General features: G+C 44.1%; 1 protein-coding gene across 1 annotated transcript in view; it reads right to left on the bottom strand.

The window, feature by feature from the left end:
- LOC124545780 (cyclic nucleotide-gated cation channel alpha-3-like) overlaps positions 1-16,846 on the bottom strand; it is a gene marked incomplete at its 3' end in the record, with an annotated part of 672,390 nt that overhangs the window by 74,208 nt on the left and 581,336 nt on the right. Inside the window, exon 14 of the mRNA XM_047124727.1 lies at positions 7,053-7,178. Coding sequence (XP_046980683.1) covers positions 7,053-7,178 — 126 coding nt within the window. The remainder of the gene's footprint in view (positions 1-7,052; positions 7,179-16,846) is intronic.

The raw sequence follows: 16,846 nt of genomic DNA, 5'->3' as shown, positions 1-16,846 counted from the left end.
AAAGGATATTGCAGAGACATGGCTTAGCCACAGCCTTGGGGATGTTTCCAGAATGAGATTTTCACTCTGCAGCGGAGTGTATGCTGATATGAAACATCCTGGCTGATTAAATCTGTGTGCCGGACCGAGACTCGAACTCGGGACAGTGGCCTTTCGCGGGTAAGTGATAGAGCACTCGCCCGCGAAAGGCAGTTTAGAAAAGGGACGGAAGTTATGTGTCAGGTTTGCTGGAAGTCGGTAAGTGCCCACATTCACAAACAAATATTGGATGAATAAATTGCGGATATCAGCTCATCGTCACTTACGCTAACTCAAGACATATACACAGTTTCTAACTGTAATACTTGTCTTATTGTGCTAAACTTTTAACATAAAGATATGCCGTCGCTATTATGGCAGCATGATAACATTTTAAATTTTTCAATTTGGCCAGTACGTACGCGAAATATTGAAAACTGCATCAGGAAGACGCTAGATAGACAACTTAAAACTGGAAGTGGGTTCAAGGCTCCAGGATTGTCGCTTTGTACTATAGCTACCGCTCAAACTTGTGTGGATTTACTCGGCTAAACCGATACGCCACCTCCTACACTGAACGCACAGTCTACTGTAGCATCGTGGCCTGTCTTCAGGGATATCGGTCCCCATGCGACGAGGAGGAGGAGGACAGCACTTGTGTCGTATATGAAACATCCTACTTTTCACCGCCAGCGTTAGTCGTGGACAGAGAAGAGAGGCAACTTTTTGACCACCAGTTTAACTTGCAGGAGGAGAGTGGATTGTTCTTCCCTCTTTTTGGTCACTAATAACAATAGTCCTCTTGTTGTGAAACTTTATTATTTACGCATTTTGGGGATAGCCCATCTGCAGAATATCAAATGAAAGAACTTAACAGAGAGTATAGTGTTATGAGAAACATCAGTGGGCGTTCTGTATTTTCTTTTATCTCGTATTCTGAAGGTGGGCTATGCCCGAAACACGTAAATAAATATTTTTTATAACAACTGAACTGTTGATACTGATGCCTAAAAAGAGGTGATGAAGATGGTCTCAATATTTACGATCATCAGAACTTATGATATTGTCCCATATTAAAATTCAGAACCTTTTGCGTTATCTCATAAGATGGCGTCTTGTGACACTGTTGCTAATTAGCGCTCCTTGTGACGGGAGCTTCAGAATTGGTATCCACTGGGTGCTATTCGAGGGATGCAGTCATACGTTGACAGTGGGTTTCATCCTCTGCTTTGCCTCACTCATTATCCATAACAACACAAAGCGGCACTTGAACTTCGCAGTCTCTCGTCAAACAGACATACACTGAAGACACAAGTCTCATACTTTGCAAATGAAAGGTGCCACTGAACGTGGAGCACTGAAGTTATTCTGAGGGAGCTCCCAGACAACAATGCCATAGACAGTGCCTTTGAGGGTATACCTAAATCACGATTAGCTGCACGAGTCTCCCAGCCAACAATGACATATACCGTTAACTTTGAGAAGATGCCTGTATCACGATTAGTTGGCTGGATCTCCAAACCAGTGCCATTTCACGTTAACTTTAAAGGGACACCAGCATCATGATTAGCTGCATGAGTCTCCCAGTCAACAATGCCACATGACGTTAACGTCGAGGAAATTCCTGACCGGCAAGTAGTTGGACGATTAGCCGAGACAACAATGCCACATGACGTTAAGTTTGACGGGATGTCAAAATCTCGGTTAGTTAATGGATCTCAAAGCCAGCAGTGCCATACGAGGTTAACTTCGAAGAAACAACTAAATCACTATTAGTTGGTTGGGTCTCCAAGCCAACAATGCCACACGTCATAAAAATTGAGAGAATGGCTAAATCATTATTAATTGGATGGTAATTTGACCTCCTCTCCTCCCTTACAATCACTGTCACACGCTCTGGTCACGTCGGCATGTCACTAGTGGAATGGAGCAACTGCTTTCGCTCTGATGATGACAGTAACTGATGGCAAGGGGCATACCAAAGAACTGAAACTACGATGGTCACTTCTTTTTGATGTTCTGTCGAGACTCAACTACAGCTCATCGAAGTGGGCTGAAAGAGGGTTTTCGGTTCGCATTGACATATTCCCATGTGCATTGAATAGGGTAGGGACAGGTAAACTCGTGGTCGGTCAAAAGCACTCAGCTCTGTTGATTTCATCAAGTCTCAGGATTGGTAACTTTGTATATTGTCTGGTTGTATGTACATCCGCATTCTCTAGGTGAAGGAACAGGAGGAAGGAAGGACGATTAGGATTGAATATTCCTTTCATGGCGAAGGCATTAGAGATGAAGTATAAGCTTGGATGGTGACTGACTGGGGGAGGAAATTGGCCTTGGTCTTTTCAATGTTGCCATCTTGATATTTACTCTAAGCGATTTAGGGAATCCATGGAAGAAATAAACGGGGTTAGTACCGCTATTCTCTGGAAAGTGAGTCCAGCGTCACTACTACTATTTGGAAGACAAAGAATTGAAAACGATCTGCATCAGCTTTGTACAGTTCCCCGGTATTTTAGTCTCAAAATACGAATGTAAAAGTAAGTATATACGGAACTTAATCTTTAGCTGAAACTAATGTCTTACAGAACGCATGTCGCATTTGGAAAGGAAACGTCTTCATTCACGCATACTCTTTAATGACCACACACGTAAACCTCCTTTTAAATCTACCTCCGGGCTTTAAGTGTGACAATGGTGGAATTCTGATATATCTGCTTGTCCAGAACCATGTTAATTTAAAATACAGTGTCCGACCCTTTTGACATGTGTTAAAGCACACTGTTTTGCAGGGTACCTCTTGGTAATGACTTTAAGCCTGAAACTGCAATAGTGAAAATAAATAGTTTATGAAATCAATGACGACTACGATGTCTTTTAATCGCTGTAGAAGTTATTTACTTGCACAACATTCAATAGAGGGCTCACCAAATAATTATTCAAATTTTATGCAAAGCTGTGTTACCATCAGCATAAATTACTCAGTTATGCAGCTAGCTGTGATGCATGAAATGAGATACACCTACATAGCTAGCATATACCTAAATAATTTTTTTTAAACAGGTTACAAAAGTGCTTTTACTCCATATTACCATACATCGGTTGGGTTTTAGCTTGGGAATAAAAATCGAATGCTGCACTCACTACGTGTCAAACTTACATGATTCCCTCTGGTTTGGTTTCAACCCCAGGAATTCTCGGCTCCAAGCTGATACTGGTGGCTGGTGCTCGCATTATGCTACTATTCCTATATGTACTTCTACTGCTGCTACTCTAGTTTGATTGCAACAGAATACGGCCCCCGGTTTTCAAGGAATACGTGGTATTTGGAAACACTATATGTATGGCATTACGCATGATCCGGGTTGATGCGTCCGAAGTGCCCCATGACAGTTGACCCACGGCCGCGGATGTTGCCGTTGCCTCCGGCTGAAGCGCTGAAAGTCACTCGAACATTGTTAGAACTAACACACAGTACAGTGAAACAACTGAACACACTTTCTTATCCGCCACAATCCTATTTATATAGTAAGTAAAGCTGTCAGCAACTGAAGGTTGTTTCGCACACCACTGCGCTTTACTATCTATGGACTTGTTGGTGTTGGGAGGCCATTGATTTTCTCCCCTGAAATGAGTAACCTGGGCATTTAAAATTAACATCGACTACGAATCATAGTGCGACTTGAGGTTTTTCGTGTACCGTTGTTATAGGTTAAAAGACTGAAAAGTGCGTGTAAATACCGTAGGACCGACCGACGATTAGACTCCCGATTTCCCCCCCTTGAACCACCTATCCACCTATCCACGCCCTATGCGTAAACATTAATTTTGTTTTATGTTTGATATTTTATTTTTATTGCGTTAATGCCGGACCATAATGTCAGGTCTGGACTGGTAAGCCTGGTAGATGAAAACAGCTAAGCTACAGGTAGGTTTGGCAATTGAGAGGAAAAAGATGTGTGACGAAATAGTTCACGGGTGAACGGCTGGGCGTCAGTGAACGATGGGGTCAATATTTCGACAAGTGAGCACGTTGCCATAATCAGGTGCGCTGAAGAATTAATTGCCTAGGAGCTGATGGGGGGCTTATATCTCCTCTCCCGTCACTGCCCCTGCAGCCTGGCATTCTGTACGCGGTCCACGTCCAGGCACACCTTTGTGTCCAGGATCTCTTAACCCCCTCCCACCTCCCCCCCTCCCCAAATATCTTGGGTCAGATACCGCATAGAATGCCAGGTTGGAGAGGATGGGGAGAGGGGGGGGGGTGGAGATATATAATTCCTGCAACAGTCCATCAGTTCCGCAGCACACGTGATGATGGTAAGACGGTCGCTTGTCGAAATATTGTGCCCAATGGACACTGACTCTGGCTGTTGCATGTGAACTATTTCGTCATCAGTTAGGCCTAGAGAAGATGGAGAATGACAACACAATAGGACCTATATGGTTCCACTCTGCGATCTTCATACATGTGCCTCGCTGTAGCGACTGAGTTTTCTGTACATGCGATAAACACCACAAAGCGTATGCCCCGAGTAAGGCTCGCATGGTCCATTTTTAACCGCTCTCCACATGTGTAAGAAGGAACTGTGCACATAATATAAGGCATCAGGCGTTAGCGTCCTTTGTCGTCCCTGGAAAAATCTGTATTCTTGCGCCACATCATATTCCATTTCAAACTTCTGGAATACTCGAAGTTACGCCCCCTCTGCTTGGACGCCACCTCTGCTTGGACTTCCTTCACGTATAGTGTTCAGCGATCGGTCACCCAAGGGTACCAGAAGTATCCTAAGGAACACTGCTGCAGAGGACTCGAAATATCGAGCGCTCTACAAATTTGAAGATGAATATCACACGGCGTAACAATTAAGAAAATTTAATGAGCAATGTACGCATGATGGTCTTTATCATAACTATTTCGATCCAGTCGCCAGGCATCCATCTGACAATGCATTAGCTGGTATTTATTGAGCATGTCATCGTCAGCAGCAGTGTGGATCATATCTAGATCTTCTCTAAGAAGCCAATAAGAATTCTCTATTTGTCGTTTTGCTCAATTATTGCAAAGGAATACTAGTAGCGGAATGACAGGGGTAGTCCTTAGGGCATCCGAAGGTGGTACGAAATTACACCTCTCCTCAGGCCACTGATAGAAGAGACGATCAGCACAAAAAACTTGTTGCAATGGTAATGGCGGAAAAGGAGATTCCACTACGGTACTTTTCACCAAACCAAGTGGCGTTTTATGTGCAACTGGACTTGCACGGTTTTATTCTCACTTGGTATCTAATTAATTCTAGCTAAATTAGTCAAGCTTGAATATTTATCTATTTCTTCTAGGCATTCGCGGACCCTACTACAATAGCTTGTGTGATACACCCACCCATATGACCCCAATATACACTCCTGGAAATGGAAAAAAGAACACATTGACACCGGTGTGTCAGACCCACCATACTTGCTCCGGACACTGCGAGAGGGCTGTACAAGCAATGATCACATGCACGGCACAGCGGACACACCAGGAACCGCGGTGTTGGCCGTCGAATGGCGCTAGCTGCGCAGCATTTGTGCACCGCCGCCGTCAGTGTCAGGCAGTTTGCCGTGGCATACGGAGCTCCATCGCAGTCTTTAACACTGGTAGCATGCCGCGACAGCGTGGACGTGAACCGTATGTGCAGTTGACGGACTTTGAGCGAGGGCGTATAGTGGGCATGCGGGAGGCCGGGTGGACGTACCGCCGAATTGCTCAATACGTGGGGTGTGAGGTCTCCACAGTACATCGATGTTGTCGCCAGTGGTCGGCGGAAGGTGCACGTACCCGTCGACCTGGGACCGGACCGCAGCGACGCACGGATGCACGCCAAGACCGTAGGATCCTACGCAGTGCCGTAGGGGACCGCACCCCCACTTCCCAGCAAATTAGGGACACTGTTGCTCCTGGGGTATCGGCGAGGACCATTCGCAACCGTCTCCATGAAGCTGGGCAACGGTCCCGCACACCGTTACGCCGTCTTCCGCTCACGCCCCAACATCGTGCAACCCGCCTCCAGTGGTGTCGCGACAGGCGTGAATGGAGGGACGAATGGAGACGTGTCGTCTTCAGCGATGAGAGTCGCTTCTGCCTTGGTGCCAATGATGGTCGTATGCGTGTTTGGCGCCATGCAGGTGAGCGCCACAATCAGGACTGCATACGACCGAGGCACACAGGGCCAACACCCGGCATCATGGTGTGGGGAGCGATCTCCTACACTGGCCGTACACCACTGGTGATCGTCGAGGGGACACTGAATAGTGCACAGTACATCCAAACCGTCATCGAACCCATCGTTCTACCATTCCTAGACCGGCAAGGGAACTTGCTGTTCCAACAGGACAATGCACGTCCGCATGTATCCCGTGCCACCCAACGTGCTCTAGAAGGTGTAAGTCAACTACCCTGGCCAGCAAGATCTCCGGATCTGTCCCCCATTGAGCATGTTTGGGACTGGATGAAGCGTCGTCTCACGCGGTCTGCACGTCCAGCACGAACGCTGGTCCAACTGAGGCGCCAGGTGGAAATGGCATGGCAAGCCGTTCCACAGGACTACATCCAGCATCTCTACGATCGTCTCCATGGGAGAATAGCAGCCTGCATTGCTGCGAAAGGTGGATATACACTGTACTAGTGCCGACATTGTGCATGCTCTGTTGCCTGTGCCTATGTGCCTGTGGTTCTGTCAGTGTGATCATGTGATGTATCTGACCCCAGGAATGTGTCAATAAAGTTTCCCCTTCCTGGGACAATGAATTCACGGTGTTCTTATTTCAATTTCCAGGAGTGTAGTTGGAAACACTAGACTTGAACCACTAAACAGTAATATTAAGAACTTCAACTATTTTTTTGCTTTTATCATTGTTGCTGAAGATAAGAATCTCTAGCGGACCTAAAACAAAGAAAGAGTGAAAATTGATACATAATGAAAATGGAATAAAGCGTCATCCAGTGACGGAGCAAAGAAAAGGACAGGCTAATGAGCTGTTAAGAGACTTACCTCTTCCTGCCGAGGTTCTGCAGGATCTCCTGCGCCTCCGGGTAGTCCTTCATGGCGGCCAGCACGTCCTCCCGCGACAGGCTGAACAACTCCGAGTAGCCCACCGAGCGCACGTCCGCCGTCCGCCTGCGACAGAAGAACCAGCTTCGTGACTACAGGCGCGTCAAATGGTTCAAATGGGTCTGAGCACTATCGGACTTAACATACGAGGTCATCAGTCCCCTAGAACTTAGAACTACTTAAACCTAACTAAACGAAGGACTTCACACACATCCACGCCCGAGGCAGGATTCGAACCTGTGACCGTAGCGGTCGTACGGTTACAGACTGTAACGCATAGAACCGCTCGGGCACTCCGGCCGGAACAGGCGCGTCGCCGCTGTAAACCTATCGTTAAGAAATACGGACAAATCTGCCGGTTGTCTAACGTGCAACTCTCTTCAATGCATAACTAGTTACGAGAGTTGGAACTTTAATAGTGGCAGCTGTTTATTTACAGCCCGTACAAAATAGATACGTAAGTTTTACTTACCTTCAAAGTAGCACCGCTGGGCAGCTAATTCCGTCAGACGCATAATGACTAGAACATTTCTTGTATAGCCACTCCAAATGGTCCTGGAGATTCTGATTTTTGCTGAAATTTGAGGTAGCACATATTCGACATCACTTACGAATACCCATTACCCCAGAGACAAACTGCTCAGTGGTTAAAATTCTGGGCTCTCAAACTGGAGGACATGGCTCAAATTTCCCATTTTAGCATCTACGTTTAAGTTTTTCGCTATGCACAGAAATCGCTCAAACCGACTATAAATCTTGTCTCTTTGAAAAGACGTAGGCTAGATTTACTTTTCTACCCTTCCCTTATCCGAGTTTGTGCGCTGTTCCTAATGACGTCGTCACCGTCAGAAAGTTAGGCCCCTATTTCACACCCTTCATCCCGAGGTGTTGTGATATTCACTCAGTGGCTCTGCATTAGTCTGTTGCTAATACTGCGAAGTTCACTAGGGTCATGGTGAAACGTAAGATTAATACTATCTAGGTGCTCGATGAAGTTCTTATGATTTAAAGTACAGGTGACTTCAAGTGAAGGATTAATTTCTGCATAGTAAAAACATTTGTCTTTCCTAAGTTCGGAACAATGAAAGGCGAAGAGTGCTGTGCAGAGATATAAGTGACAACTGTGCTTTCACTTGAACCACCATGGTTCGCATCAGTGATCGTTTTCCTTTTTTAGCTGTTATATACGTAGCTGGCAGGCTCATGAAATGAATGTGACAAAAGTGCTATCGTAAAAAGACTTGCAATCGATGGATTTAGTTGGCGTAATACGGCCGCTACGTCGTAATGCCAGGCAGTATCTTTTGATGGTCGTAAAGTTTCCGATGCCGAGCGCATAAAGGCGGCTCACATTAACATCGCTGGGACAGACTTCCACCGAAGACGCGCGCCCCGAGTTGTTAGTGTCCCTGCTGCTGTGACCTCGCCCCTCTCACTGGCTGACCTACTTCGTAAATAGGCCACTGCTGGCGAGCCAGGGTGCCTTTCGCTATCTCCTCGCATCAGCGAATGTAAGAAAACTTTCTTAAATACCCGAACACATTAACTCCCAGACTGATTCTGAAGAAATACTAGAATTAATGAGTATAAATGTTCTAGCGTTGGTACTACGTCGACGAATTGTGTAATCTTTATAAATACACGCCACCCAACTCTCTAGTTATGTACCATACGATTGGCAGCGAACTATTTAAGAGAACCCAGTGATGTTTCTGTCCCTTTCCACCTCCTCACACATTCAGGAGATTATGTTGCCCTGCAGCTGCCTACGTAATTCCTGTTCTCAGATATCTGTACAGGAGAAACATACAGTATCAGCTGGCGTCCAGTAATGCACGCCATCGACAGCTACACGATGGTCACCGGTTGAAACACGAAATAAGAGATGGAGGGACACGGTACAGCACACGTTCAGGCTGTCGGTGTCATGCGTAGCCAGACTGAACAATTTAACTTGAGACCGTTATTATACAATTTAATGTCGTACATGTCGCAAAAACTTATGATGAAGGGTGAACCAAAGAACTTGGAAGCCCTATACAGCCAAAGTTGCACAACAGAAACAAATACTTGATTTCAGTAGAGCAACTTGTCCACTGCACTACAGATCTGTTTGTGATCGTGTTTCCAAGTTACTGCTATATTAGCAACTATTTGTGAACAGTAACCAAGAGAGCCATGGAAATGAAACACCTCGGCGCATCACAACGAGACTGCCAAGCCAGAAGAACAAAGTGAGCGACGGTTACAAAACATTTTCGTGCAAACATCAGTCCAGCTTCCAAAGTGATATCGCCTCATATTAAGTTTTCTCTTCTTGCACAGGATGACCAGAGGATTTACGAAAAGACTATGTAACATCAGTATGACCTTACTGTAAAGTTGTTTTTGTATTGCCATTTAGCCTGAAGATGAGTTATACCCTCGAAACACATCACTAAAAAATAAATAAGTAATACAGTAGTTGACAAAGTTTGTGACTGGTAGCGGTAATTAAAAAAAACAACCTTTACATATTTCTTGAGACAGTCGCGGTCGAAAAATAGTCCAAATGGCTTCAAATTCTTGTTTATTTAGGTTTGTGAGAGACTGCGCCGGGGTCACACAATTATTGTTTACAGTCTGCTGTGGAATCTACTGGGTTTCAATCAGAACAAAAGTATGTTATTGTTATTATTTGTGAGGAGTCGGCTTCAAATAGGGTCTCCTATCGATTTAATATTACTTTCGTTTTCGTTTTTGGAAATAAAGTCACACTATTGTCACTACAGTCGGACGCTGGAGATTTCGATTGGGTTCAAACAGCACTCTGAACAGCCAAGTTCATTGCACAAATGTTATTGGCCAGAAACCTTTTCCTCGCAGATCCTACTTTCCGACAGGACACATTGTCGCGCTGATAAAATTATCATCTCCGAACTGTTCTCCTATTGTCTGCAGCAAACAATGCTGGAATGTTTGTTCATATCCTTCCGCATTTGGCATTTTCTTGAGCGCAATAAGGGAACTATACTCTGACCAAATACACACCCATACCTTATCACTATCATCTCCATACTTCATTGACGGAGACAACGTCCACTACCCAAAATCGGTTGTCTGCAGTCATCCTCTGTCCCGTGACGATGCTCGTCACAACATCTCAAGCTTCGCCTAGCTGTGATGACACAAATGGGTGAGTGGCTTGTGAGGAGCTGTTTCACCGTTGTACCACATTCTGTTCAACTCCCTACGCGTACTCATTGTGTTAGATGGACAGTTGGCGGCACTTTGGAATTCAGAAATGATTCGTCACCCTAATGGGTAGTCCAGATGCAAAAGCCGCTAACTGCATGATAAGCGAATCTGAAATAATTGCGAAAAACTCGTCTCAGACAAGCTATTAAAGTTAAGGAGTACATTTCTTTTGCAAAAACAAGCAAAATTGCTGGGTATAAATGGCTGAAATCTTCGATTATGTTATATGCGCTATAATCTTAAGTGAAATATTGACTTAGCGGTTTTTTCACCCGATTTATGGAGTTAGCAGGTTTTGAAAACGCATCGAACCAATTGCGAAACTAACATTCGGTTGCAAAATCAGATATTCGGTGATCATAGGAATAACAGGAGGATGGAATGTAGCTATAGCGAATGTAAACGAAATTATGTTTTATTTCAAGGAGAAGTCTGACATTGTGGTTCCGGCTGGTTTGAAGTCTGAAAATCCTACAAAATTGGCATACAAAACAAAAAAAAGGTGACATTATTTTATGAGGAAAAACTGACTCATTTCACATCAAAAAGAGAAAGGAAATGAATGTTCATCATTAGCGTACTTTTTATTTCTTTAAATAATCCATCGTGCTTCCGACATCAAATATATTGTAGAAAGCAAAATAAGCTCCAAATTGCATCTTACCAAAACATCGACAAAATTTTAGATTTTGCTTCTTAGTTACAACAGCGACAAGAAATCTAAAAAATGAAATTGACTGAAAACTGCTTTTAAATGACACTGACCTCACACTGTCCATCGGCTCAATATCGCTTCCGGCTTCTTCCTCGTCCTGAGGTTTGGCAGCAGCAAGAGCTAATCTAGGAGTGCCTTCCTGCATGTGTAACACCTCGGTGTGGAATTTGAGTTTGTCGTTGGTCACTGAGTTTTCACCAAAGTGGAGTTCCAAAAGGTTTTTGACGTCCCTGGGTTTGGATTTTGAAAGTTCAACACCTATTATGATTAGTTTCGGGCCGTTTCCTTTGCTGAAATTTTTTTCTCTATTTTGGATGCTCTTCCCCTCTCCAGCTTCAGTATTGAACACTGATGCTCACAAATTAAGGATAATTGTGACATTACACAAAACTGGCGCTAATAGCATAGGCACGTAGGGAACATACACGACACAGATCTGTAAGTCCACTGTATTGGTGATAAGTTGAGAAAACCGTCCCGAAACAAAAAAAAAAAAAAAAAAAAAAAAAAAGGGTTCAAATGGCTCTGAGCACTATGGGACTCAACTGCTGAGGTCATTAGTCCCCTAGAACTTAGAACTAGTTAAACCTAACTAACCCAAGGACATCACAAACATCCATGCCCGAGGCAGGATTCGAAACCTGCGACCGTAGCGGTCTTGCGGTTCCAGACTGCAGCGCCTTTAACCGCACGGCCACTTCGGCCGGCCCGTCCCGAAACACATGTGCTACAAAACGCCACTGCTTCCTGCGCATGGACCCTGACATCAATATGGGATATGATCACCATATACACGTACATAGGCCGCACAACGGGTTGGCATACTCTGGATCAGGTGGTCGAGCAGCTGCTTGGATATAGCCTCTCATTCTTGTACCAGTGATTGTCGGAGCTCCTGAAGTGTCGTAGGGGTTTGAAGACGTGCAGCGATACGTCGACCAAGAGCATACCAGTCGTGCTCGATGGGGTTTAGGTCTGGAGAACAGGTAGGCCACTCTATTGACCTGATATCTTCTGTTTCAAGGTACTCCTCCACGATGGCAGCTCGGTGGGGCCGTGCGTTATCATCCATCAGGAGGAAGGTGGGAACCACTGCACACACGAAAATGAGGACATACTGGTGCAAAATGACGTCCCGATACACCTGACCTGTTACAGTTCCTCTGTCAAACCACGAGCTTCATACAGGTCCCTTTCAAGGACATTAACGGGTTGGTATCTGGTTCTCGGTTCACGCCAGATGAAAACCCGGTGAGAATCACTTTTCAGACTATACATGGACTCGTCCATGAACGTAACCTGGGACCACTGTTCCAATGACCATGTACTGTGTTCTTGACTCCAGGCTTTACGGGCTCTCCTGTGACCAGGGATCAGTGGAATGGACCTTGCAGGTCTCCGGGCGAATAAACCATATCTGTTCAGTCGTCTGTGTGTCTGGAGACAACTGTTCCAGTGGCTGCGGTAAGGTCCCGAGCGAGGCTATCTGCAGTACTCCGTGGCCGTCTGCGGGCACTGACGATGAGCTATCGGACTTCTTGTGGTTTTGTACACTGTGGACGTCCCGTACTGTAGCGCCTGGACACGTTTCCTGTCTGCTAGAATCGTTGCCATAATCTTGAGATCACACTTTTTGGCACACGGAGAGCCCGCGCTACGGCGACCTGTTGTGTTTGACCAGCCTCCAGTCGTCCTAGTATTCTACCGCTCATAACGTCATCAATATGTGTTCTTTGAGCCATTTTCAACACACAGTCACCATTATCACGTCTGCAAACGTCTTCACACTTACTCGGTGCACCGTACTCTGACATGCAGCAACACACCTCTGAGTATGTGGACTGCTGCCAGCACCACCGTGCGACGACCGCAGGTCAAACGCACCGCATGGTCATGCCCCGAGATGATTTAAACCCGCAAACCGCCCACCAGAGCGTTGTTTCACCATGTATCAGCATTATCCTTAATTTATGAGCATGAGTGTAGAAGGGCTCTGTACGAACTAGACAAATCTCTTTGTTTTTGCTTCTCGTTAAATGACTTTTTTGCTTTCTGGAAATGCCAGTTACTAATCAATTTCACTATACCTTCCGTGTATGTCATAACAATTAATGGTAACTCAGTTTTCATTGCATAACATTGCATTAATAAAGCTTTTCATGTTCTTGTCTTTCTGTTTTAGGAATATTTATTTTGCACTGAGCAGGATGCCACTTCCTTATCTGGGAGGAACCGCCGCTCTCTGTCTCGTTCTGGTCATTTTAAACTATTACTACGGGTTCGACCTCTTGCAGAATACCTATTATTTCAATTACTACCACTTTGTTTGTACCATCTTCTACATTTAAACTGTCCACAAAATCACTCTGTGGCTTCAAAACACCCACGCAAATATGTTAACATACACCCTAGTGATCAGGTGAACTGTGCTTCCCGGCGTATGTTTCGACTATTCATGGGTAGCGAGAGCATCAGTGCTACGTGCGCCAACCTAACTCTGAATAAGAAAGATATCGCTTCCAGTCCCAACAAACTGAAATATAGCTTTGAATGTCTAGACTGGAAAGTCTGATGTCAGTTGGCGTGATTTGCATCCGGACATAGAACGGCGACTGACATGCCTGTTGGACTTGGTGGGTTTTGCAAACGTTGGACATTTAGCGGGCTTTGCACAAGAAGAGAACGTGCATTTAGCGGCTTTTGCAACTGAACAATATTTTCTACAGCCATTTTCAACGGTTTAGCATGGGTTTTGCACCCTGAAACCTATTACATCGTGTAGGCGCAGAAAAAATCTATACGGCGGTGTGTTCGTCTCAGAATCGACAAAAAATGCATTTAGCGGCTCTTGCATCTGAGCTATTCATTTCACGCGATGTTTAAAAACCACCTCTAAAATGCTCTATGGTCCACATCTGTCAGTACATGAAGTCTGTATGGCCTTTATGACGACCCATGGACTAGATCAGGGGAACTATAAGTTCTTAAATATTCTTCCACGATATTAAGCAATTATATTTGTCACACGTAAAAGAAACTCTACTGGAAGTCAAGGAATAATGCGATTATAAAGAAAAACTATTATCTGTAACTTAATTGTTAGTATTATCTTTGTTGTTTTTGGCATAGGCGTGAAACAAAAAGCGCCAGATTCTCTGTTGCTTTGTCTTGTTTGGATAGGATGCCATTGTGCGCAATCTACATAATAAAGTGTGTACATATTTTATTATTTGAGCAGTGAGCTCAAATATATGTCTAATGTATTGCTGTTGTTAATTTCACAGTAAACTGCACCACGTATTCCATTTGCTTGTACCGTCATTTTTAAAAGAATTTCAGAATCTGCGCCGGAAACAAGTTGAACATCGCTGGACGGCGGCAATTGGCCACCATTAAGTGGCAATTCCAAATTATCGTAATTATTGTCCCGTTCTTTCCACAGGCGACGCTGGAGATCGGCGATATTATTTCTTTCATTCATGATCTATAGGAAACTAAAATTTTCAAAGCACTTCACGATTTATTCAGACGATTTATGTTACTTGCAATAAGACACAGACTTGGCCGGCACTAAGACGTAATTACCAGGTGTTCCGGTATGAAATGAGCGCTTTTTGTGAAAATGAAACACTAATTTTGAATTGAAAAGTAAAAACATTTTATTCAAAGTACTGACCATTGCTTTCTATACATTTTGACCACCGTTCTGGCAATTTTTTGACACCACGCCAATAGAAATGTTCGTCTTTTGAAGCAGACCAATCAGACACCCAATTTTCGACTTCTTCGTAGGAATCGAAGTGTTCCTCAGCCAATGCGTGTCCCATTGATGAAAACAAATGATTGTCGGAAGGGGACAAGTCTGGTGAATAAGGTGGGTGCGGTAGCAGCTCCCAGCCAAGTGTTTTGATTGTATCCTGAACCAGTTTTATTTTGTGTGCAAGTGCATTGTCGTGTCAAAAAATTACTTTGCCATGTCTTCTCGCCCATTCTGGTCTTTTTTCGATCAATGCATAGTTCAAATTGATCATTTGTTGTCTGTAGCGATTAGTATTCACAATTTCACCGGGTTTTAGAAGCTCATGATACACCACACCTTTCCGATCCCACAAAACACAGAGCATTATCTTCTTGCCGAATCGATGTGGTTTTGTAGTCGATGTTGATGGTTGTCCGGATTAACCCACGATTTTTCCCGTTTAGGATTCCTAAAATAAATCCATTTTTCATCGCCAGTGACAATTGGATGCGAAGTTGATTTTCTTTCATGTCCTTGAAGCAAAATTTGACAAATGGTTTTTCGGTTTTCCATCTGTCTTTCATTCAATTCATGTGGCACCCATTTTCCACGCTTTAGGATATTTCCCATAGCTTTCAAAGGGTCAGAAATTGTTTGTTGTGCAACATTTAGCATTGTTGCCATTTTCTTCTGACTCAAAGTATCATCTTCATCCAATATTGCTTGCAATTCGGCGTCTTCGAACTCTTTTGGTGGTCTTCCACGTTCTTCATTGCTCACATCGAAATCATTATTTCTGAACCGTTGAAACCATCTTTTGCATGTTACTTCTGAAAGAGCATGGTCACCATATGCCTCGACAAGCATTCGATGCGACTCGGCAGCACTTTTTTTCAAATGAAAACGAAAAATTAATGCTTTCCGCAAATCATCACTTTCTGGTACAAAATTCGACATTGTTAACACGATGAAAACATATGATGTTGTTTGTTCCATGTCTTGATGTATACTAAATATCTTTGACAGATGTCATACCAAACAAACAAACAAAAAAAAAAGGGCTCGTTCACAACAAATGTTCCCTATCGACACATTTGTATCTTAACGCTCGTTTCATACCGGTACACCTGGTAAATCACAGGTAGGTCCTTACGTGTTGAAAACGGTGAAACACTTTTTTGTTTGTGCATATAGCCTACAATGATTAACTGTTTTGAGTACGGATTCGTCTGAGTAACTTCAATAATTATACGGAATCCGAAGATACATTTTTGTGTCTGTAAAATCTAAGAACGATCCGTGCCTTCTCATATCTTTACAGTGAAACCAAAACCAAGGTAAAAATAGAAACAACATATATATAAAATAAAATAAAGAAACTCCACATTCACATTCCATTCAATAACACACACATTAACAGGTTATATATACACACTACGCCTTGGTTCAGCTGTAGTTGGTCCTTCACGTTTCACCTCACCAACAATCGACTTGGTTTTAGAAGTGTTGAAATGTCCCTGATGGATTTGTTACTCAGATGACATCCGGTGACTAGTCCACGTTCAAAGTCACAGAACTCTCGTGACAGTCCCATCTTGCTGTTACTGCTTCTGTACTGACAGCAAAATACTCCCCGCCTCCTTTTTCACCGGCGAGTCCACCTCTTGTGACCTCTGGTTGTCATTTCCGCATCATATATGTTCATCTTATATATTGGTTAAAATGGCTCTGAGCACTATGGGACTTAATATCTGTGGTCATCAGTCCCCTAGAACTTAGAACTACTTAAACCTAACTAACCTAACGACATCACACACATCGATGACCGAGGCAGGATTCGAACCTGCGACCGTAGCGGTCACGCGGTTCCAGACTGAAGCGCCTAGAACCGCACGGCCACCACAGCCGGCCTAGGATTATTTAGGTTAAGTAGTATGTAAGCTTAGGGACTGATGACCTTAGCATTTAAGGCCGGCCATCTTATATATTCCTTTCAAGACCCTCTCCATTGCTTTCAACTACTCTTTCAAGTCCTTTGCTGTC

Source organism: Schistocerca americana, chromosome 8 (genome assembly GCF_021461395.2).
Source record: "Schistocerca americana isolate TAMUIC-IGC-003095 chromosome 8, iqSchAmer2.1, whole genome shotgun sequence".
Taxonomy (NCBI): Eukaryota; Metazoa; Arthropoda; class Insecta; order Orthoptera; family Acrididae; genus Schistocerca; species Schistocerca americana.
The sequence above is the reverse complement of the archived record's forward strand: the minus strand, read 5'-3'. Positions and strand labels throughout refer to the sequence as shown.